We start from the raw sequence: 22,888 nt of genomic DNA, 5'->3' as shown, positions 1-22,888 counted from the left end.
AAAAAATAAATACCAATTGTGCAATCAAGAAATTAGCCCTTATTCCCATAAGTTTACATTTCATAAGAGATTTTGATCTTGTGCAGATCCCACACTGTGGTCAGCAGATCATGTGCGTCAGTGGTTGGAGTGGGCAGTGAGGGAGTATGGCCTGCTGGAGGTGGATGTGTCCCTGTTCCACAACATTGATGGGAAGGACCTGTGTAAGATGACCAAAGAGGACTTTCAGCGCCTCACACCGAGCTACAACGCCGACATCCTGCTGTCCCACCTGCACTACCTGCGCGAGAGTGAGTCTCAAACACACTCACACTTATGCACATGCACACACTCATACACAAACAACAAACAGACAGCAGACTTTGTCTGAGAGAGGCATCTGTACCTACTGTCTGTGGCAAATAAGGGAGATTCAAGTACTTTCAAATAATGAGTTTTGTGCTTCTATCACAGTTAAACATGAACTTGCTTGTTTGTGTTTTGCCATTAACATGTCGTAAACGCTCAGCATATGCGTGCCGTGGCCAGCAACAATTTATTTGCATAAAAGTGACAGAGCCCTTAAACGGCTCATTCACAAATGGACTGAAACTGGCAAGAATAGAGTTGAGCTGAGAGTGAAACTTCTTTATGTGAGAGTGATTTTGTGCAAAACAACATCATGAACATGTTTTGTATAGCCCACAGGCCTTTTCTAACTTCTTCAAAAATATTAGGTATAATATGTCCACTATAAGGCATTAGATTACTTACCACAAAACTTGCATAATTTCTTTTTATGTTATTCTGCCCGTCATGTTCACTCCCCAACTGTAGGTGATGCTCTGACATTTCATTAGTACTGAAACATTATTATCACAGTTGTAGCTGTAGCTATGTGCAGGATCTTAAATACAGCCTCAAATCAGGAAAGGCAAGGTCAGTATGCATCTGAGCCTGTATTTTTCTTCACTGACCTGCTTTTAGACTATTTTGGATATTTTTTAGATGCCTAGAGCTTATCTTTTGCTATTCCTGGTTTGCTTGCTGTAGCTGTTCTAAATTACAATAAAGTTCAGACGTTAGAAGACAAAACAGAGATCTTTTAGTTGAATCAACTTACAATAACTGAGTTTAATCTGTTGTTACTGGCAGATTCTTTTCCATTGGCTTCTGGTACAATCTATTTTCATACTGGGTGTGTCCACCAGTTTCTGACACTCAACATCAGTGTAAAGTATTCCCCCCCCTGGGCTGCCTTAGGTAAACTTGTAGATCACTATGATTGACTGCCTGGCATCTATGTTGTAGGCTGTAAGAACAAGCTCTTTTTTTTGAGCTATTAACTCTGTGTTGGCTATATATATATACACTGTATGCTAAACTGTTCACTTTATAGCATTTTCTTTCTTCATCCAATTACAGTATTTCAAATCTGAATTTTACTGAATTGTAATTGTTTAAAAATGACAGTATTATCGTTTATCGCATTAATTTCTGGAATGATATACTGTCCACAAAAAATTATTATCGTGACCCGCCTAAATGTATATAAAAAAATATCAGATATTGGCTCACAATTCCTATTTTGTTGCATCCCTACTTAAAGCAGATTGTCACAACATTCAAATTTATATATATTTATTATTAGTAGTATTTTTCACATAAAGCATACATAAGGCAATGGATTATAAGACGCAATATGCATCACTAGTAAGGAATAGGGGTGTTGCCTATATATATATATATATATATATAAATCATTTAAGTAAATCTGGCTTATCCAGGCTTACAGTGTACACAATTATACAATTATATAATAAGCCAATCACGTGGCAGTAGTGCATTGCAAAACAAAACTTGAAGATATGACCCAGCAGCTTTGGTTAATGTTGACATCAATCATCAGAATGGAGAAGAAAATGTGATCTCTGCTATTTTAAATATAGCATGATCACTGGTGCCAGACATGCTGATTTCAGTATTTATAGAACTGAAAATATCAGTTTAACAGAACTGATTTACACAACAGAGCTGAGGGAGGAACACAGAGACAAAGGAAAAGTGAAGGCGGCTGAGAGCGCTGTATGTAATTTGATTGATGATTTGATTGATTATGGGTCTTTCACTCTGTGCCTCCTACCAGCTTGCTGTCAGTCTCAGTGTGTGTGTGTGTGTGTGCGTGTGTTTACGGGAACAGAAGAAAAAGAGAAGAGCTCACCCTGTTCCAGCATTGAGTGAGGAGAGAGAAGCATATCGCAATAATCAGACTGCAGATAGACTGAGAGATTCTGAGACGGCCAGAAATAGACAGAGACACGCAGACTGAGAGAGAGAGAGCAAAAGAGAAAGAGAAAGGAGGGGTAAATAGGGAGGGCGATTGTTTTACAGTATTTTACTTCTTTTATTGATCACTACTAATCCTGTTAACTTTAATTCTACATTTATTTTGTATCTTCCAATTTAAATGGTATTGTTTATTGTTCTAAATGCCAATACAGCACCACTGTGCTGAAATGAAATGAAAGAGAGAATATAAATGTTTAAAGAGGTACAGAGAAAAGAGAGGGAGAAAGAAAGATAGAGAGTATGAGAGAGAAAGAGAGTGGGGAAGAAAAAGGGAGAGAAATGGAGAGAGGACAACAAGCTAACAAAAAACTTTATAAGAATGTTTGGCAACATTTGGGAAAGGTTCCAGGAAAATAAGCCTGTAATTTTACAGAAATAATGTTTCAGAAACATTCTGAAAATGTGTGACATAATCATGGTTTGGCTCACAATGTTATTAGAACGTTTCTCACATAACATTTGCAGCTAGACAAATACTAACATTATCAAAACTATAAAAGTAACATTCCCAGAACTAAAAGTTAAAACAGCAACATAAGTGACGTTGCAGCAACGTTACTAGAATGTTTAAAAACATTAAAAAATGTTCTAAGAACATCTCCAATACTTGACATAGTGAGCAATAAACTGTAACATAAACTGTAACGTTCAGAAAATGTAACGTTCAGAAAATGTTCTATTAATTGTGAGCTGAGAATGGAAAGAAAGATAGAAGGCAGAAAGAGAGAAGGACAAGAGGCAGAAAGACAGGGATGGAAGAGTGGTACGGAGTAGAAGGGGCAGATAGAAAGAAAGAGAGAGTGACACAAAAGGGGTAGATAGAGAAGGGATGGAAGGGGAGACAAAGAGAGAGAAAGAGCTCTCTCTCTCTCTCTCCCTCTCTCTATATCTCTCTCTGTATTTGACGGGAAGTGAGTGATGGGAAAGAGAGGAATGCCTCTTTATTTTCATCCCTGCATTCTGTCTCTGCCTCTGGCCACAAAACACACATTCCATGGTCCTTACACACACACTCACACACACACACACACACACACACACACACACACACACGCTGGATTTATTTAAGGGACGAGATGGCTGCACGTTTTAAACTTGGTGACTGATTGAATGTTTCATTTGGCAGTTGAAGCTCACTGTGATAGCATGAGCCTTACTTACACCAGGAGCTTTATTTATGTTCCTGTCTTTCTTTCTTTCTTTCTCTCTCTCTTTCTCTCCCTCTATCTGTCGCTCCAAACTCTTTAGCTCTATTTCACTTTTATGCTCTCTCTATCTGCCCCCTTCCTGTCAGATGTGTCAAGTAATAAAGTACAAATACTTTGTTACTTTACTTAAGTAGAAATGTTGGTTATCTATACTTTACCAGACTAATTATTTATATTTTTCAATCCACTTTTTACTTCTACTCCTTAAAATTTCACTCACGTATATAAAGTTTCTACTCCTTAAATTTTATACAAAATAGCCTTGTTATTTATTTAAATTTAGCTTGTTTTCATTCCAGCTTCTCATCTTTCAAAAAATGTGTATAGATACATCTTTAGATCAGGATAGAGTGAATTTGACTGTGGTTGGATGAGAAGTACATATACCATAACATATACCATTCCAACACCCTATTGTTTTATACATGATCCACACCTGCGTGCCTCACGCCCACACTCCAGAAAGAACATAGCTGCTTATGTAGCCTAGGATGAAGATGATCCGTGCAGAGACTCAAGAGAACTTCAGCTCTCCAAATGTCCCAATTAAGCTTCTTTAATATATTTGCATTTTAATAAAATGCATTCATTTCCAATGGGTATACAGCTCTGGAAATAAATAAGAGACCGCTTCAGTTTCTGAATCAGTTTCTCTGATTTTGCTATTTATAGGTTTATGTTTGAGTAAAATGAACATTGTTGTTTTTTTCTATAAACTACAGACAACATTTCTCCCAAATTCCAAATAAAAATATTGTCATTTAGAGCATTTATTTGCAGAAAATGAGAAATTGCTAAAATAACAAAAAATATGCAAAGCTTTCAGACCTCAAATAATGCAAAGAAAAGTTTTAAGATTTCAGAAATTAATATTTGGTGGAATAAACCTGGTTTTAATCACAGTTTTCATGCATCTTGGCATGTTCTCCTCCACCAGTCTTACACACTGCTTTTGAATAACTTTATGCCTTTACTCCTGGTGCAATAATTTAAGCAGTTAAGCTTGGTTTAATGGCTTGGGATCATCCATCTTCCTCTTGAGTATATTCCAGAGGTTTTAAATTGAATTTTTTTTCCAGAGCTGTATCTGCAACTGAAAAAAGGAGCCTAGTACATCCCATTTTTTAACATTAATAATTTAGTCATTATGGCTTGTAGAAACATGTGTAGAGCACTATAGGTTCCTATGGCACGGCCTAATCTTTTGTTCTTAAAGGCATTTTTTTCTTACATTACTTTTACTTTCATATACTAGCCCGATTTGAAACCAGTACTTTTACATTTTTACTTGAGTAGAAAACTGCTACAGAAGTATTTTTAAGCCCCAGTATCCATACTTCTACCTGCGTAATGAATGTGAATACTTTTGAAACACCCTCTTTTTCCTTCATTCTTAAACCCTTTTCAATTCCTTCTCTCTCTCTCTCTCTCTCTCTTTCATCAGCACATCACATGATGTTTGTGAATTGTGTTTAAATCGTGTTGGTCACGCCCCTCTTTCCAAATGTTTTCTTTCTCAGCTCCACTTCCCCACTTGACCTCAGACGATGTTGACAAAGCCTTGCAAAACTCTCCGCGGTTAATGCATGCCCGTAACACAGGTAAGCAGACCCTCGGCCCCCCGCATCGCACTGCATTGCAACGCATCGCTCTCAGCCTCGCCTGACCTCCTGCCCCCTAACAAATGCTCGCCTCAGCTCAGCTGAGCCAGACAGGTTAAAGCTGCTCAGAACGTTTCTTGGCCACCAGGTGGCAGTGGAGGTCTTGGAGTCTGTGGCCTCATGTGATTATGGGGTTTTTTTTTTTTTTCTAGAGGGCCTTTCTGGTGTGTAGAAACTCTACTGGGCAGCTTTAATTTGCATTATGAAGCTCTGTGCTCATGGTTGCTACCTGTTCTGCAGTTTTAGCTGCATGTTGTGCTGATCTTGTGTCATTTCTGTGCTCTGATCCTATTAGACTGTGGCCAACGTGATGTTTTATAACTAATGATTAGTTATAAAATATATATAATAGGTGCACCCAGAAAGAAGAGTCGGATTGCAGTGTTTTTTACAAAGAAGATAAAGGTTACCAGGAACAATACATGATTTAAAAATTAGACTGAGAAATGGCTATTAAGCTACACATACAGAAGTATTTTAAAACATTCTGCATTGTAGATATATATATTATATATATATATATATATATATATAATTATTTTGTTAAAAAAAAAAAAAAAACAACGTAAACATACCAAAATATATATTTTATATTTCAGATTCTTCAAAAAAAAAGCACCTCTTGCTTACATGACAGCTTTGAACATCTTGGTTGGATTTTCTCAGTCAGCTTTATGAGGTAGCTGTGTTCAACTTTTTGAGGGTTAATTACTTAAATTTCTTGCCTCTTAATGTGTTTCAGAGCATCAGTTGTAAACTTGTGAATAGGTCGAGTTGGTTCACAGTATTCTAATCCATATTATGGCAAGAACTACCAGGATTTTTGCACTATAAAGCACACCAGATTATAAAGTGCAATATCAATAAACATCTATTTTCTGGTCTATTTTCATAAATAAGGCACACCAGATTATAAGGCGCATTTTAGGGGAGTAACCATGTTTCCCTTCTAATTCAGCTGGTCTCGATGCTGGGGGGCTAAGTAAAGTAAACAAAACTGTAATTCTTATTAAAAAAAAACATTTTCAGATGAGTCAGACAAGCGATGGATGTTAACCTACACAGATTTCTCTCTAAAAACTGTTAATTTGGGTGAGTAAAGTGCTTCCATTTATTTACAGTAAGCTTAGATTTTCAGATTTCCACTAAGGCTGGAGCATTAGCATTAGCGGCTAATGCCACCTGACAGAGCTACACTGAGGAACCCTGAGGAGTGTTGTGGTAAACCAGGGCGATATTAGATAGCAGTTCACCCTACGTAGCTTGTTTTAACACAGTAAGCGCACAGCTATAGTCCAATAATACTCACATCTGAACAGCTAAATGGCTAGCATGGTTAGCGGGTAATGGTAATGCTGCTTCAGCAGTGCTATCCAGGGTCGGCAGCAGGTCACAGGCCAAAAATACTAACTTTTGAACGGCCAAAAAAGTTAGCGCTTAGCAGGTAATGCTAACACTGCTCTAGCAGTGCTAGCTGGGGTTAGCAGCAGGCTACTGTCCAATAATACTCACCTGTAAACGGCCCAATTGCTAGCGAGTAATGCTAAAACTGCTGGAGAACAAAACTGAAACTCCTGTATAATTCTGTACTTCAGCAGAGTAGCTTTACTGCTTCTTACAACCTGAATGGTAAAATTCATACATAAGGTACACCAGATTATAAGGCACACTGACGATTTTTGGGAAATTTTAAAATTGCGCCTTATAATCCGAAAAATACGGTTCTCAACTAAGTAAAGAAAAACATTTCTGTAAGAAATAAAGGTCAGACAATCTGAAATCTTTCAAGAACTTTAAAAGTATTATGTATCAAAGTATCAAGTGCAAACGCAAAGATCATCAAAAAAGTTATTATGATATTGGGTTTCATCAGGACTGCCCCAGGAAAGGAAGACCAAGAGTTACCTCTGCTGTCATCTCGAGAGCTTGCCTTAAACTCATCATATTTGACGTGATGTCAATATTCCACCCTTACCTCATACTCTGCAGGAACTGTGTGTGTTATAATATTCAGGCTGTATGGAATGGACGCTGTTAGGAACCTCTACAATTTAATGCCGTGACGTCTGCCGTGTTGCATTAGAAATTAAGTATGCACTACTTCTCTATTACTACTGTAGCTTAATAAATATTGCCCATATCAGTCTAAATATTTTATCATTTATTGTTCCTGGTAACTTGTATCCTCTTTCTGATTAGCATTAGCAATCTGACACTTCCTTTATGGTGCAACTGTATTTATTTATTTATTTATTTATTTTTTTGATGATGATGATGATGTGTGTATGTTAATTTTCAGCATTCTGAATACAAATTACACACATATATATATTTTTCTTCAGGAGGCGCAAGTTTTATCTTCCCTAACCCTCCAGTCTACCCACCTGATACCCCCAGGGCTCCTGCAAGACCAGGTCAGTCCTCATACATAAACTGTCAACCTCCATACCCATACATTGGTTTGGAAACCATACAGTTAGGCTGTTAGAAATATTTGGACAGTGACAGTGTATTAATTATTTGTGCTCTGCATTCCATCACGCTGGATTTGAAAAGAAATAAATGAGATTAATCAGTTAAAGTGTAGACTTCCAGGTTTAATTCAAAGGGTCGAACAAATAACTTCTATGAAGTGTTTAGGAAGCATTACAAGCATTTTTCTACGAAGAAGAACCTTGGCAAGTCTCTAGGACGTAGGTGTACCACTGTCTCAATCTACCATAAAGAGAAGATTTTTGATTAATGGGAGGAAGAACATTTCATTTACGGTAGACTTCATTTTTCCAATTACCTTTGAGACCCTGATATGAGGAGGGTTTATAGAAAAAATCTTTTAATTGCTAAACATTTTATATATATATATATATGATAGTTTTGTTGTTGAATTAAACCTGAAAGACTTCTCTTTAACTGAATGTAATTTGTTTCATTTTAAATCCAGTGTGATGACATGCATTATTACAGTATGTGCTATTACTAAGACTGTGCAGATTTGGAAAAGAAACTAGTTATAAATGTGCAAATATGAGCTGATATTTGAACACTGTTGAATTTTCCCCTCATCGTGGAGTCGGGCACTCCACTGCTCCTTACTTTAACCACAGAGGTCAACCACAGAAACTTACCCAGCCCTCAGTCTGCACACACACACACACACACACACACACACACACACACACATATATGGCAGAAATGTTGTCTGTAGTTTATAGAATAAAACAACAATGTTTATTTTACATATACCTATAAATAGCAAAATCAGAAAAAAAACTGATTCCTGTTTATATATATATTTATACACACACAGAGAACTGCACTGCACTGTCCACCTCTGGTGGATAAATAGAGAACTGCAGGTAATGTTTTTTCTCATACTTTCAGACTTGGCTTATGAAGCTGCCAGACGGTCTGCCTGGGCACCCCAATCGGCATCGGTCAATAAAGGTAAAAAAAATAGAAAAACACTGTTATTTGTTTAGTTGCTGAGCAATTCACACTGAAAATAATTCTGAAGTGACATGAAAATAAGTCTGGAGTGATATAAGTGTGTGTGTGTGTGTGGGTTTGCTGGTTTTGCCAGTTGCTGAAATGACTGCAGTGTGGCAGATGGTGTCATTTTTGCATTTTGATACTGTTTGCTAATGAGCACTTATTTCAGTGTGAAGCTAACAGTCAGTCAGTGTTTTGACTGGTGATAATCTGGCAGCGTCACTAACCCTGTGAACTGTGTGTGTGTTGTGGTGTGTGTGTGTGTGTGTGTGTGTGTGTGTGTGTGTTGTGTGTTTTAGTCTCACAGTCCTCACCTGCCATTGTCACCAAAACAGAAGAGCCACAGAGGCCCCAGCTCGGTGAGAATCTTGCACGATCTTGTTTAGTGAAACGCGTGTCAGTTGAAAGCAGGGATGGGATATGATGAAATATTCACGCAATCATAAATTGTGCAATGCAGTGTCCCAGTTTTTTTACACTGTTGCAGGACTTTTTTTTGTCTCACCAGTAATGTTAAGCTTCATTGTCTCACTAATGCGCTATACTGTATATGCATGCCACTGTTCAGTATTATATAATACAGTATATTATTGTTCAGATAAGATGTATATGCAATATTGACTGTGCTGTCCTTCTATCTGTCAGATCCATATCAGGTTTTGGGACCCACAAGCAGCAGGTTGGCAAACCCAGGTGAGTCAAAAGCATGACCAGTTTTGCTTTTATCAAACAAATGTTGATATCAGACAAAGATAACATGAGTAAATACAAAAAGCAGTTTTTAAACAATTACTTTATTTAGTAAAGAATGAAAGCAATCCAAACCATTAAATTATTATGAAGAAACTGGCTCTCATCAGGACCGCCCCAGGAAAGGAAGAGCGAGAGTTACCTTTGTTGCACAGGACAAGTTCATCAGAGTTACCAGCCTTAGAAACCACAAGTTAACAGCAAGTTAACAGATAAGAGCCTGCTAAATAATTCACAGAGTATTTTGTTTAATTTAACACTTTTAATTTTACTACATGATTCCTTATGTGTTTCTATATAGTCTGGATGACTTCAGTCTTAAATTACAGTGTTGGAGTGTTTTTTTTTAAATAAATACACTGAATGACAATATGTGTCCAAACTGTTGACTGGCACAGTACAATATCCGGTCGATGGTCTGTTGATCTCCAATTTGCAACTCATGCCTTGGGCCGTGTGATTTATAGACTTTGGACTTTAGTTCTGTCCAATCTGCTGTCACACCTGATTTAATTGATTATTGGTGCTCCTTCCTGAGTGGCATTCCAATGATTTTGCATACTGGGTCATCTCTGCACATTAGAGGAGGTCTCAGCAGGTCACACTTTAAGGAAGAATGAAAATGGTTAAACTCACCAACTGGTTTGGGCTGTCAGGATTTTGTGGAAATTTATTGTACATACTAATAGGAGGTTTGAGAACAGACAATTCTTCTTCAGGCTCTTGATTCTTAATTTAAATGTTATTGTGTTGAGATGTTAGTAATCTTTTTTAAGCTTTTAGAATGATTTAGATCTTCAGGTGTCAGAATTTGGAAACAGTACATTTTATAAATGCATGTTTACATCTGAAAAATATGCAGAATAAAAAAAAAAAAATTGGAATTCCAATTAAAAGTCAGTGGAATGTAGCCTTAATCAATTGAAAAATAGTGGCCACTGCAAGAGATATCTTTTTTTTAATTTCTTACTTTGCATAACCCTCCTGTTATGTTTCTTTGACAGGAACACAACTGTTGCTCCTGGGTCAGTTTGACCCGCTGCATGTATATTCTATTAATATTCTATTAATATTTAGTGCAATGGTGTTCCTTACCTCTAACAAGTAATGCTTCAGTTAGGATATTTCAGTAGTTTTTCATACAAAAAAATACGTTACAATATGTTATATGTTACAATATGTTATATGTTATATGTTGATTACACTAATTAGGGCAAACAGAAGAAATATTGTACTGAAAAAATACTTTTACCAATTTGTACTATATTTTACAATTTTAAAACGGGTCAAATTGACCCATTATATAGCAGGAGGGTTAAAGAGGAAATATCTACATTTTCTGAACATTTTGATTGTTGTCTGGGGACAGTTCAATAATATTTTGATGATACTTTGAGCACATAAACCAACCAGTATTGCATCCAATCGATGAACACTTTCTAGTAATATAGTCAGTTCCTTTAACACTGAAAACGCCTGAAAAAATCACATTCCAGATCTGTTTTAGTTTATTGACTTGTAATTTGTCAATGTCAGTAAATCAGAAAACTTAAAAGACATCCTATGTGTGTACCTTAAAGTGTTTTAATGCCCCATCGATCACAGTAACACTGGGTTTATAGTTTATACTGTACTGCTGTGTCTTCCTCTGCAGGCTCAGGTCAGATCCAGCTGTGGCAGTTCCTGTTGGAGCTGCTGTCAGACAGCACCAACTCAGGCTGCATCACGTGGGAGGGCACCAACGGCGAGTTCAAGATGACGGACCCGGATGAAGTGGCGCGTCGCTGGGGCGAGCGCAAGAGCAAACCCAACATGAACTATGACAAGCTGAGCCGCGCGCTGCGCTACTACTACGACAAGAACATCATGACCAAAGTGCACGGCAAGCGCTACGCCTACAAGTTCGACTTCCACGGCATCGCTCAGGCCCTGCAGCCCCACCCGCCCGAGTCTTCCGTCTACAAGTACCCCACAGACCTGCCCTACATGAGCCCCTACCACGCCCACCCCCAGAAGATGAACTTTGTGTCCCCTCACCCCCAGGCACTGCCCGTCACATCCTCCAGCTTCTTCGCCGCACCTAACCCCTACTGGAACTCGCCCTACCCCGGCCCACGCCACCCGGCCGCCCACATGCCCTCCCACCTTGGCACCTATTACTAGCACCTAGACTGGAGAAACGAGGGAATTAAAAACGTACATCTCACCTGAGTCCAACTGGAGCGCCCCCTAGAGACTAAACTGGGCAAATGGGGGAAGAAAACTGAGCCCGCTGAGGCAAGCAGACAAAAACATCCAGGGGCAGAATTAAAACAGGAGACATGAGGGAACTAAGGAATCGCAGAGTAATTTCTTTTACAGGGCTGGTAGGGGAGGTAGGGAGGGAAGACAACAACTAAAGGAGCTTGTTGAGAACTAAAAGAATGTTGTGACTAAAAATCAGGTAATGAATAGACCAGGGCTGTAAACGTACACTAAAAAATAATAATGCATTCTAATGTGTGCATTAATCCAACATGAATATAACAGATCACATCAAATAAAAAAGAAATTAAAAACACATACACAAAGTCGTAGTCTAAAGTACAGTAGATACAGTACTGTAATAAAATACTATCTGACCAGTAAGTGTTTATTTTATTTAAAAAAACACTGATATTAGCATTAACAATAATACAAATAAATAAAAATAATTAAATACTGTAAATAAATAATAATATATATTGTATTTTATGGGCTGCACGGTGGCGCAGTGGGTAGCACTTCCGCCTCACAGCAAGACGGCCTGGGTTCGATTCCCGGCTGGGGCGACCCGGGTCTTTCTGTGTGGAGTTTGCACGTTGTCTGCGTGGGTTTCCTCCGGGTTCTCCGGTTTCCTCCCACAGTCCAAAGACGGCACGTTCAGGCTAATTGGAACTTGATTGAAATTGCCCCTTAGGTGTGAGTGTGTGAGTGAATGTGTCTGTGTGTCTGTCTGTGTCTGTCTGCCCTGCGATGGATTGGCGGCCTGTACAGGGTGTATACTGCCTTCCGCCCGATGCCTGCTGGGATAGGCTCCAGCCCCCCCCCCACCCCCCCCCCCCCACCCCCCCGCGACCCTTCACGGATAAAGCGGTTGACAATGAGATGAGATGAGATGAGATGAGATGAGATGAGATTGTATTTTATTGTCAGAATGCCACAAGAAAGCTCAATTATTACAGTCACCTTCCATTTACTTTTACTAGTTTACAAGATCAATCCCTCAGAAAATTCAGCCAAGATGTGTTTATAATCTTTTGTGTGCTTCTTAAGTTTACAAAAGGAGATGCTAAGCTAACGCTGCTACACTAAACAGTCACAGGTTTGGCACTGAAGTATAAATTGTCCTTTATAACGTCATCCATCTCATCTATTTTGTAAATTCATGCCAAAGTAAAAAAAAAAGTAATTAATTCTATTTACAAACATTACTTTAACCATAACTCTTTAGTAAAGAACATATATTGGAACCAAGTGTCTCTAACACTGATTCTTTTATTCTCATTTAAATACCCATTGTAAAAAAAGCTTAGTCTTAAGAAAGAAAAAGTGTGATTAATCGTGATTAATTTAATTACATTTTTTAATTGATTGACTCCACCAAAAAAAAGTTTGTTCATGTTTTTTGTATTTTTTCTAATGTTATAAAGTGTTTTTACAGACAAACACACACACACACTTACAGAATTTTGTACAGTACTGTATTATATACTGTATCTGTTAATTAATAGAATAAATAACATTAATAAGAGCATTATAGCCAATGCAAAAGCACAGCCCTGGTCTAAACTATAATCCAGACGAATGTGAGCAGCAGGTTATTATTAAAAGAATGTGTAAGAGCAACGAGGAAGGACAATCAAGCAAGTCACAATCAAATATAATGTAAAAAGGGCTTTTTAATTACAGAAGGAGGAAACAAAAACAGGTGCATGAACAGTTATATAATATTATATGTGTTTTTTAAAAGTATTAAACTACCTTATGTTGAGATGGACATATCAGACATATGAGAGAGACAGAGTTACGTAGGTGTGCATGATGAAGTTAAAAATAAGGCAGGGAGAGGGAGGGCCAGAGGAGGAGAGGGAGAGCAAAGGCTGCAGGAAACTGAAAGGTGGAAAGTGGGCGGGGTCAGAAGGAAAAGGCTGAGTCTTAAAAAGTCAGGAGAGCAATGAGGGAATGAACCTGCATTAAGCAAGGGTTGAGAATTAATTTAAGTATTACTGCTTTGGATATAAATTGCCATATTTATCAGTATTATACTACGTAGTAGTTCATGTGGCATTATAGAGAGTAAAGAAGGGACATTCACTTGACTGTTAACTTCCAAAGAAAAACAAATAGGAAAAAGAAAATGGAAGAATCTTGAAAATGACGTCTCTTTGTTTTGCTACGTTTGTGGAAAACTGGAAAGCAGAAAATGATTAAGTGTTTTCTTGTTAAATGACCTCAGACCTTTTTTTAGACAGAGGAGGATTTGTTTAAAATCAGTGCCTTACGGAAGCCGTTTCTCACACAGCCATGAAGGTTTTTTTTACTTTTGCCAAAGCACCAGTTTTGTGTGTTCTTATTGTTATTTTCCGAGTCGCGAACGCTGTGCGTTTGTCAGATTGAAGTATACAATTCAGTGTTATATTTCTTTTTATATGGCAGATATATAACTTATGCATTTAAACACTACGAGTTGATCTCAGCCAGCCAAAGACAGACATTTTTATGATAGAATTTAGAATTTTAAAAAAGGGACCTGGACCAAAGTTGGCGAAAGCAATTGAACAATTGTGGCCTTTGAACTTTAAGCTCTATATATATAACGACTGTTTACAAAGTGCAAGCTATATGTGCTATTGTAAGATTTATAGTTTGTGTGAAAGCTGGTCTGGTATGGCATTCAGCACAGCCTCCTTGTTGATAGCAGGATTTACGTGTATCTGTAAGTCTCTGTAAGACACTGAGCAGCTGGACTGATGCTCTGAGATTGCTGACAAAAAGGAAGAAAGCATATACTTTCATAAATTAAATGGATTTTCTACTGAGTCAATTTAATAAACTATTTTCAAACCAAACCAAACCTTGTTCTTTTTTGGCTTTTCACTCTCCGTGTATAAAATGAATCACTGCTGTCGCGTAGCGATCCGCTCGCAAACACAAACCATCACTTTCTCTGTTGCCACAACACACACTCTCTTTCATTCTGTGTCAAGCTGTACTGACAGACTGACAGACTGAGCGTGCTCAGAGTGTACCACTATGTTGCCACAACAAAGCCAGAAATGTAAGATCGCTCAGAACGGGCCAAGGATACATCTGCAGAAACACACACATTCATTCATAGCCACCAGTTCAGTAAGAGTACAGCTGTTTATTCAATAACACACAAAGACATGTTAAGTAGTTGAGTAAAGTTTCAAAAATAGACTACTGTATTAAAATAAATTAGTAATTTATTTTAAGAACTACTGTACATTCAGCTTTACTTAAATAAGAAAAAAAAAACATCCCCATATTTGTGTGTGTTTTTTTTTACAACACAGAGAAATAATCTAAAACAGTACAATACAGTATAGTATAAAATAATATATAGCCTTATACATATATTAATTAGGCCACTTTTGTTTGCCCCAGCGTTCCAAAATACAGCACTTTTAGCTAAAGCTCCCAACAGGCTTACAATGCTAGTGATAAAGGCATAGTGTTGCCCATGCAAATAAATCACTATTTTTACACCATTAACAAGCTCAAAGTGGCTCCACACGTCAGTGGTAAAATTCTAAGGTCCCTGACATTTTAAACGAGGCACGAGGACTATGAAAGTGCACAGCTAGTTTATAAAAAAACTGTTTGTTTACACAGAAAAATTATACATTGCTTCTTTTGAGCGTGTTAATGGTGTAAAAAAATAGCTATTTATTTGCATGGCAGTGCTATGCCCCTATCACTAATATAGTAAGCTTGTTGGGAGCGTTGGTTAAAAGGAGTGTATTTTGGAATGCTGGGGGTGAACAACAAAAGTTTGTACTCATTATTATGTTTTACTACACCCCAAGTCCATTTTACACTACATTTCTACTTTACGGGAGCATACCATGGACACCATGGATCCATTTTTGTTGTTCTACAGAAATAAAGAAATAAAGTTCTCAGCCATATTTTATTGCACAATGATTCATACTTTTATCAACTCCCAGAACTGGAGCTATGCTCTGTTTGCTGCTGAGGTGAACCAAAACTACTACATTATGGCCCCAGAGCTGCTGTGAGAGAGTCAGTATCCACTTGTGATGAATAAAAGAAGAGAAACTTAAATTAAACAGTATTTGGGCTCAGTTCAGACCAGAAAATAAATTTGGTGGGTTAGGTGAGTCCAGCACATCTCACTATACTGACATTAGCTGGCTGGATAACAAATAATTTATACACTGCCTTCTTCTAACATAAAAAAGGCACACTATTCAACATTTTTAAGTTGATAAATGTGTTTCACACTGTTTGAGATGATTAAATAAGTCATTAAAGGGCAAACTTAGGTTTTGTTTGTAGTGGTTCAGGAGCCCTCGGTCTCAGGCATAGCAAGAGTGAGACTTTTTTTTAAGGCAAGTACATTTACCTCCTAAATATCACTGGATATCCTCTGAATTTTGAAATCGTTTAAGGGTACTAATTAGAAAAATGCTAACTTTAAGCTAATGCTTAACTGACGTCACAGCACAGCGGCTGGAAATGACACGGACTGGATTCTGCATAACACCAGCGGACACCGGTCAGAGTACATTTTGGATTATTATGCTTCTTCACAGAGGATCATTAAAGCATTTAAACAGGTGAAAACTCTTTCAGTAATGTTGAGCAGTGTGATGTTGAGCAGTGTAGTCTGTGTTAGAGCTTTAAAGGGCAGATAATAAGAGAAAGTGGCTCTTAGTTCAGCAGCGCTTTCCTGCAGGTTTAGTATTTAATTACGGTCATTAGTCATTAAATTACTAATTACAACACCTGACCCAAAAAATGAACTAACAACTAACTAATCAACTAATCAACTAACTACCTGCCCTCACTGAAGCGACAACGAACCAGAAACACCCATTTATTTTACTGCATAATAAAGACAGTAAATGTTAAAACGTGTTACAGCTGGTTCTGGAGTATCACTGATCTGTTTTAGTGATTTTATGCTGTGACTCTCTCAGCTCTCCTCAGTAAGCGCAGTTAGTTCATTAGTTGGATCAGCTGTGTGTAAAATGCTCCTAACTTACGGCCGGAGTGCTCTGGTGTTGCGCCGAAAAGAGTCCCGTGCTAATCTCTGCAGCTGCGCTGGGAGGTCAGCTCACTCCGCTGTAGCATTAGCTTAAAGTTAGCATTTTTCTCATTACGACTCTTAAACGATCTCAGAGGATCCAGTGATGCTCAGGAGTAAAATGTACACAGAATAAAACCTTCAGAGGTCTAAACAGATTTATTTACCACAGAATGTGATAGAGACGGGTTTTTGAAAGCCCTATTCATTTTTCTCATTGGGAGAAATGCTTAGACACGGAAGCCGTACGAGGACTACAGAATGAAGCACGACTTCAGTGGTCTATTGCTAGCGGCTCTAAAATTACGATGGCTATAGTTACGAGCAAACAGTGAAAGCCTATGTCAGAGCAGCAAGGAACAGGAAAAGAGTTCTCAACTACTATTGCTGGATGTTCACTTAGACAGTTAGCTAGCTCGCTGGCTAAATATTGTAGTTTTGCTTATAGCTAATCTAGATATCTACCTTTCCATCTCTTGCTACTTAGCAAAGTGGCTTCCTAAGTAAAGTTCAGACCAGATATTTGTATTTACTTTACTAAGTAGCCCTTTTTTGTGCAGATTTGGTTTGAATTGTGTTTTACAATAAGCTGCATAAATCAGAAACCGGTATAGTACAAAAAAAACAGCTAGAGTTGTGTAGTGTGCTTTTAAAAAACATTTTCCAGTTTAGGTGCTCGACCTGTAGATGGTTGAATTTTAAGAGACATTGTGCAGTAAATGTTTTCTATGTTTTGGCTCCCTTAAAAATGTTTAACAGATTAAAGATGATTTTTGTCAATTTGATTGTTGAACCTCGTTGAATTTTAAATAACTCTATTAGTGTAAATGTCTTAGGAAGACATTTCACATTTCTGTGTTTTTTTTTTTTTTTGCATTCAGCTTGGGAAGGGCTTGCAAATTTGCAAATCCAAATGTTTTATATCTAGGATATTAAACCATAATTTCCTTTAAAAATATTCTTACAAATGTATTTTTAAAAATCTTCATTAGGGACCTCCAGATGGCCTAGATTTTCCTTACAACACATAGGAATAATGCATACATTTGATCTGTCTGGTGTTTCTTGCTCCACCTTAAATGGTGCAGCAGTTACATTGTATCTTTGTAAGCTTTCTTCTGCTCCCTATTACAGAGTAATTGGGTGAACGATAATAAATCATTTTTGTAGGGTTTTAGAACTTCAACATTCTTCTGCTATTGCAACAGACTGGCACGGTCACCTACTAGTAGCTGTTGATAAAGGTGTGTTTTTTTATTTATTTATTTCAATTATGCATCAGGTGCTTGAAATGTTGTGCCATTTTTAATGGGGAGCGTTTCAACCATTTCCAAACGTCACCAAGGGTGACACTAGGGGTAAAGGTACAAATGTGAAATGAGACTGGGTCTTAGTTTAGCTTGAGCTAACCTCCATGATTCTGTAGATACTCTACTATGTATTCTATTACTGCACTCCCTGTTGGTAGTTCAGTCCAGTGGCATGTGTCCATGCTACCGAAGCCTCTACCTTTCTTTTACTCTTTCCTGTACTCTTCCTCCATCTGCAGTTTTATCATCTCTACATTCTGGAGCAGTAAGGGCTCATTCCTCTTTTCAACCTCATCAAAATGGTCAAAGTCTGTGATGTACCTGCCCCCAGGTGTGCTAAACACCAGCGGCTTAAAATCGTAACCCCAACGAAATTCTTGAGGGAGGTACGAGGTGCGACTCTGGCAAGTGGAGGCGGTAGATTCCATGGTTGCGTTGAGGGTTACCACCAGCTCAAAATCTCTGGAGTTCAGGTTCTCTTCCGTGAGGCTGGCCAGAGGGCTGTTCTCATCTAGAACATGGTAGAAAGTAAGGGGAAGGAGAAGAAAGGGACACTCCTGGCTGGAGTCCAGACAAAAGTCTACAGGCTCTTGGTGAAGCAGAATCTTCTCACCTTCTTGAGTTACGTAAGGAGCCAGCAGCTTTCCAGACACTTGGCACTGGATCAAAAGACTCTTCCTCATGTTGGCCACCCTCACCATCAAGCATGTCTGTCCCCGGTGCCAGCAGATCACCGCAGACTGGCTGAATATGACAGTCTCGGCTCGCTTCTTTGGCCTGGCCAGCTTGGCCAAGAAGGCAGCAGTCACGAAGATCTCAGCAAGGCCTGTGAAAACCAGTTGCACCACCAGAGTAAAGATGGCCAACGGACATTCCTCTGAGATGTGGCGGAAGCCGTAGCCGATGGTGGTTTGAGACTCCAGCGAGAAAAGGTACGCCCCTGTCAGAGTCCCTACATTCATGACACAAGGAGTGTGGTTGGACTCGGGTGTCTGCCCCAAGTCCCCGTTGCTCATGGCGATGAGGTAGAAGAGGACGCCAAAAATAAACCATGAGCCCAAGAAAGTGCAGACAAAGAGAGTAAGCTTGTAGCGCCACTTTATGTCCACTACTGTCGTCCAGATGTCGTGTAGGTACAGTTTTACCATGCCCTCCACATTGTCAATTTTTACATTGTTGTGCCCATTCTTTGACACCAGTCGTCGCTGGAGAGTTCCGCTCATTCTAGACGGATTTCTAGAACATTCAGGTGAGGTTCAGGGAAGGTTGAGTTTAGGCTCTTGTTTTAAAGTAGGGAGCAAATTACTGAAATGAGAAAAGCACTGTTTGTAAGATCAGTCTTACACTGACACAGATACAAAGATCACAGGCTTAGGTTTTAAATCTGAGCTTTTAAACAAATCACTCAGTAGATATGAAATTTACCACATATGCAATTTCAGGGTTTTAGCTCCATTTTAAAAGTCAAATTTAATGCTTTTTAAAACCTCAACAAATTACAAATTACAAAAATTATTGTATTGAAAATTAAAACTTACAGTTTACAATTTTGTTCCATTTTGATGCAGAACATGTTAGCTTGCTCTCCGCTAACCCTAGTTTTCTTCGCAGTAACGTAACTAACTCACCGCTAACGTTATGTTATGTTTGTTATGTATGTTAGCTAGCTCACCGCTAATGTTAACCCCGCTAATCTTAGTTCTCTTCCCATTAATGTTAGCTTGCTCTTAGCTAACCTTAGTTCTCTTCCCGTTAACATTAGCTAGCTCTATGCTAACTTTTCTTCTCTCCCCGTTAACATTAGCTAGCTCGCGGCTAACGTGACTCCGCTAACCTTAGTTCTCCCCCCATTAATGTTTGCTAGCCCTATGCTAACTTTAGTTCTCTTCCCGGTAACGTTACCTAGCTTGCCGTTAATGTTAGCTAGCTCTACGCTAACCTGAGTTCTCTCCCCATTAACGTTAGCTAGCTCTACACTAATGTTATCTAGCTCTTCGCTAACCTTAGTTCTCTCCCCATAAACTCGCTGTTAATGTTCGAATGTGCTTTCCCATTGGCACTAAACATACCATCTAAAAGTGTAATACCTACAGCAAATTTATAGTAAACTTAAGACAATTTAAGACCTTAATTATCAAGATTTTAATTTAAGGCATTTTAAGGCTTTTTAAGGACCAGCTCATCATTTAAAGTTGGATGGAAAATGCTGATAAATAATGCATATTTCATATTGTATATTTTATTGCAGACCTTATGAACCTAAAACAAATATATTTTTGGTAAAATACAGTGATTACATCATGTCAGGCCAGCAAAACACATTCCAAAAAGTTGGGATAAACATTTACCAGTTCATAAAACTTGTTGATATGAAATACTGTACACGGATGTCCCTGGAAAAGCTGTTGCCTTAAATTCAACAAATGTTACTAAATCTAAATGTTCTTTTCTGCCTGAATGTTGTCATTAAAGAAGTGTACTGTCACAATTCTATACCATGACAAACCATGCTTTTGAACTAGTTACAGATTGGATGGTCCTTTTTGTGTTATTTACTCTGTGCAAAGGTCCAGCCAGGATGTGTTTAACAAAGATTTGTCCAAGGTTTTCAATAAAGGTTTGTGCCCTTGTGCCAAATTTTAACAATCACCTGCTAACATAACGTTTTTAAGATCACATAATTATTTCTTAATCATCATTGCATCATTGCAAGCCATAAATATGATTTTTTTAAAAGCTAGAAATGCAGGAATAGATGAAGTTGAGCATACAGAGCATGAAATATCATGGGTTTATACTGTGTGCAGGGAAAAAAAACTCAAAGAAGATTTAAGAAAGACTGTACTATATTTTATTTATTTGCATTTTCTTCATTAACCTAACTTTTTTTCTGATTTGGGGTTGTGGATTACACAAGTGCAAGTACTGTAAACAGTAAAATTGTCTATCTCACTGGTCTTGCGAATACAATTTATCTAAAAACAAAATAGAAATTCAGAAAGAATTTCCACATTAAACTCTTTTTTGAAGTTGCTGTCATTTTTCTCCTGTTAATCGTATATTATGTGAACTTATGAATTGTAAAGTCTGAGACGCTGAATAAATATGCATAAAAACATAATAACGTAATAACACAAAAAACACAAGACAAGTCATAAAAAGGTGCACTTACTTTCCAGCTCCTTTCCTTTCTCAGCTTTGCATCTGATTGTGTCCAGACTGCCACTTAAACATAATGTGAAACCGGATGACTTTCACCTCCCTTGACGAATTTTAAAATGCCCTTGGTTTCTCTATTGTCCTTGCTTACATTCTCTGCACTCGGGCACAATTGATGACTGGTTAATAAGAACAAAGACAGGGGAAGAACTACAAGGAAAAGCAGCCACCTGTGAGGCAGGTTTTCTTCTGAACTCCTCCCTCATCCATTCTCTCCATTCCGGCTTGTCTGGGGAATGAAAAGAGTTCAATGTGCCTGCACTGTACTGTGCTGCCACATTTCAGACTGTTTTCACTCTAAACACGCCGATATAAAGCCCACAGGACACAAACACACACACACACACACACACATATACTCCCTTTAGGCCCTAAAAACCTAAAACCTTTAGGCCCTAAAAAGCATTATCACACTCCTACACTGTCCTTGTCCTAAAAGAGCAGAACCATGTTGATTCCAGACAGTAACTCTAGAACAAGGGTGGTCTTTATAAACTATTAAAAAATGTGTGAAGGTTAAAGAGGTAACCTGGTTGAATTTGGCAGCTATAAATCAGTGTCAGCCAGTGTCCAGCTCCCTTATCCTGTTTCTAATTAAACTGCTCTATCAGACATCACACCTTGTCTGCTGTCTCGGCGGCTGTCTATGTATAAATAGCTGCTTTCTGTGGCACCGGTGCAATTATGGTACAGTCCAAACATTCAACAGAAAAGTGGTTCACATTAACGAAAGAGAAAATCTGTTCTACTATAACTGAAGCCTTGAAATGGGTCAGTATTAGAAAAGTCTGCCTTTTGGCTTTTAAAACCTAATAAAATAACATCAAAATTAAAAAATGACAATCTAAATCTATATTCATCATATTTCACACTATATAGAAATGCGCTTTAATTTCCTGTCATGCACGTGTCATGACAGGGTGGACAATTTTAACAAAAAATGATGAGTCATTTGATGAATAATCGACACTTGAGCTGTTAAAGATGACCTTCTCTTCTGTTTCAAAAATACATTTTGATTTTCTAAAAGTATTTAAAGTACTTATTAGATATTTTACCATGACAGGGTGGACAGCTTAAAATTTACCTCAGCTAAGTATGAAGACATTGTTAAAGGCTGCTTTCTTAAAGGGGTGAGGCTATTGGACACATTTAAATATTTGTTTCTACTTTTTATGGAAAAAGTTAAATGAATAATTAAAATAAAATAAACTATTTTTAATAAAATTAAATATTTGTTTTAAAGAAAATATATTTTAACCAAATCAGTCAGCTTAACTAGAAGTAAACCAGAATCCCACCACACATAATAATTCATTTTTAAAGGAGAAATCTGGTGTGAAATGGGCTTGGAATGTAGTGAAACATGATAACAAGCACAAACTTTTAGTTTATATAGTAGCACATCTGAAATTAAGTCATGATAAGTTGACTGACGAGGACGTATAAATAGGTAGAACAGGGGAACAGATTGCTAAATTTATTCTGTGGAAATCATAAAAAAGGTATTTTTGAGCAACAGCTGGAATTCATTAACTTATAATGACTTTATTTTAAGATCGTGAAGGACGTCAAGCTACTGTGTGCAAGAACAGTGTTTTATAATAA

At 37.9% G+C, this 22,888-nt stretch overlaps 2 protein-coding genes across 5 annotated transcripts in view; one reads left to right on the top strand and one right to left on the bottom strand.

Annotated features, from left to right (window-relative positions):
- erg (ETS transcription factor ERG) overlaps positions 1 to 11,962 on the top strand; it is a 102,798-nt gene extending 90,836 nt beyond the window's left edge. For 3 of the 4 annotated variants that reach the window (XM_015605342.3, XM_022681418.2, XM_007247280.4), the window contains 7 exons: positions 87 to 290; positions 5,057 to 5,137; positions 7,540 to 7,611; positions 8,579 to 8,641; positions 8,986 to 9,045; positions 9,332 to 9,379; positions 11,091 to 11,962. In XM_015605342.3, coding sequence (XP_015460828.3) covers positions 87 to 290; positions 5,057 to 5,137; positions 7,540 to 7,611; positions 8,579 to 8,641; positions 8,986 to 9,045; positions 9,332 to 9,379; positions 11,091 to 11,599 — 1,037 coding nt within the window. In that variant the 3' untranslated portion in view covers positions 11,600 to 11,962. The remainder of the gene's footprint in view (positions 1 to 86; positions 291 to 5,056; positions 5,138 to 7,539; positions 7,612 to 8,578; positions 8,642 to 8,985; positions 9,046 to 9,331; positions 9,380 to 11,090) is intronic. The other variant, XM_007247281.4, reaches the window with a different exon arrangement.
- A 1,724-nt stretch (positions 11,963 to 13,686) lies between these two features.
- Positions 13,687 to 21,733, bottom strand: kcnj15 (potassium inwardly rectifying channel subfamily J member 15). Its single transcript, XM_007247278.4, has 2 exons — positions 21,234 to 21,733; positions 13,687 to 19,366 (listed from the first exon to the last, which is right to left on the bottom strand). Exon 2 carries the CDS (start codon positions 19,282 to 19,284, stop codon positions 18,268 to 18,270), a length of 1,017 nt encoding a protein of 338 aa, XP_007247340.3. The 5' UTR covers positions 19,285 to 19,366; positions 21,234 to 21,733; the 3' UTR covers positions 13,687 to 18,267.
- Positions 21,734 to 22,888: the final 1,155 nt, after the last annotated feature.

Source organism: Astyanax mexicanus, chromosome 20, assembly GCF_023375975.1.
Source record: "Astyanax mexicanus isolate ESR-SI-001 chromosome 20, AstMex3_surface, whole genome shotgun sequence".
Classification (NCBI taxonomy): domain Eukaryota; kingdom Metazoa; phylum Chordata; class Actinopteri; order Characiformes; family Acestrorhamphidae; genus Astyanax; species Astyanax mexicanus.
Note: the sequence above shows the minus strand (reverse complement) of the source record. Positions and strands in the feature narration are given on the sequence as shown.

Bases quoted from the DNA above. Each gene is read 5' to 3' on its own strand.
- kcnj15 (XM_007247278.4), bottom strand. From the start codon at position 19,284: ATGAGCGGAACTCTCCAGCGACGACTGGTGTCAAAGAATGGGCACAAC.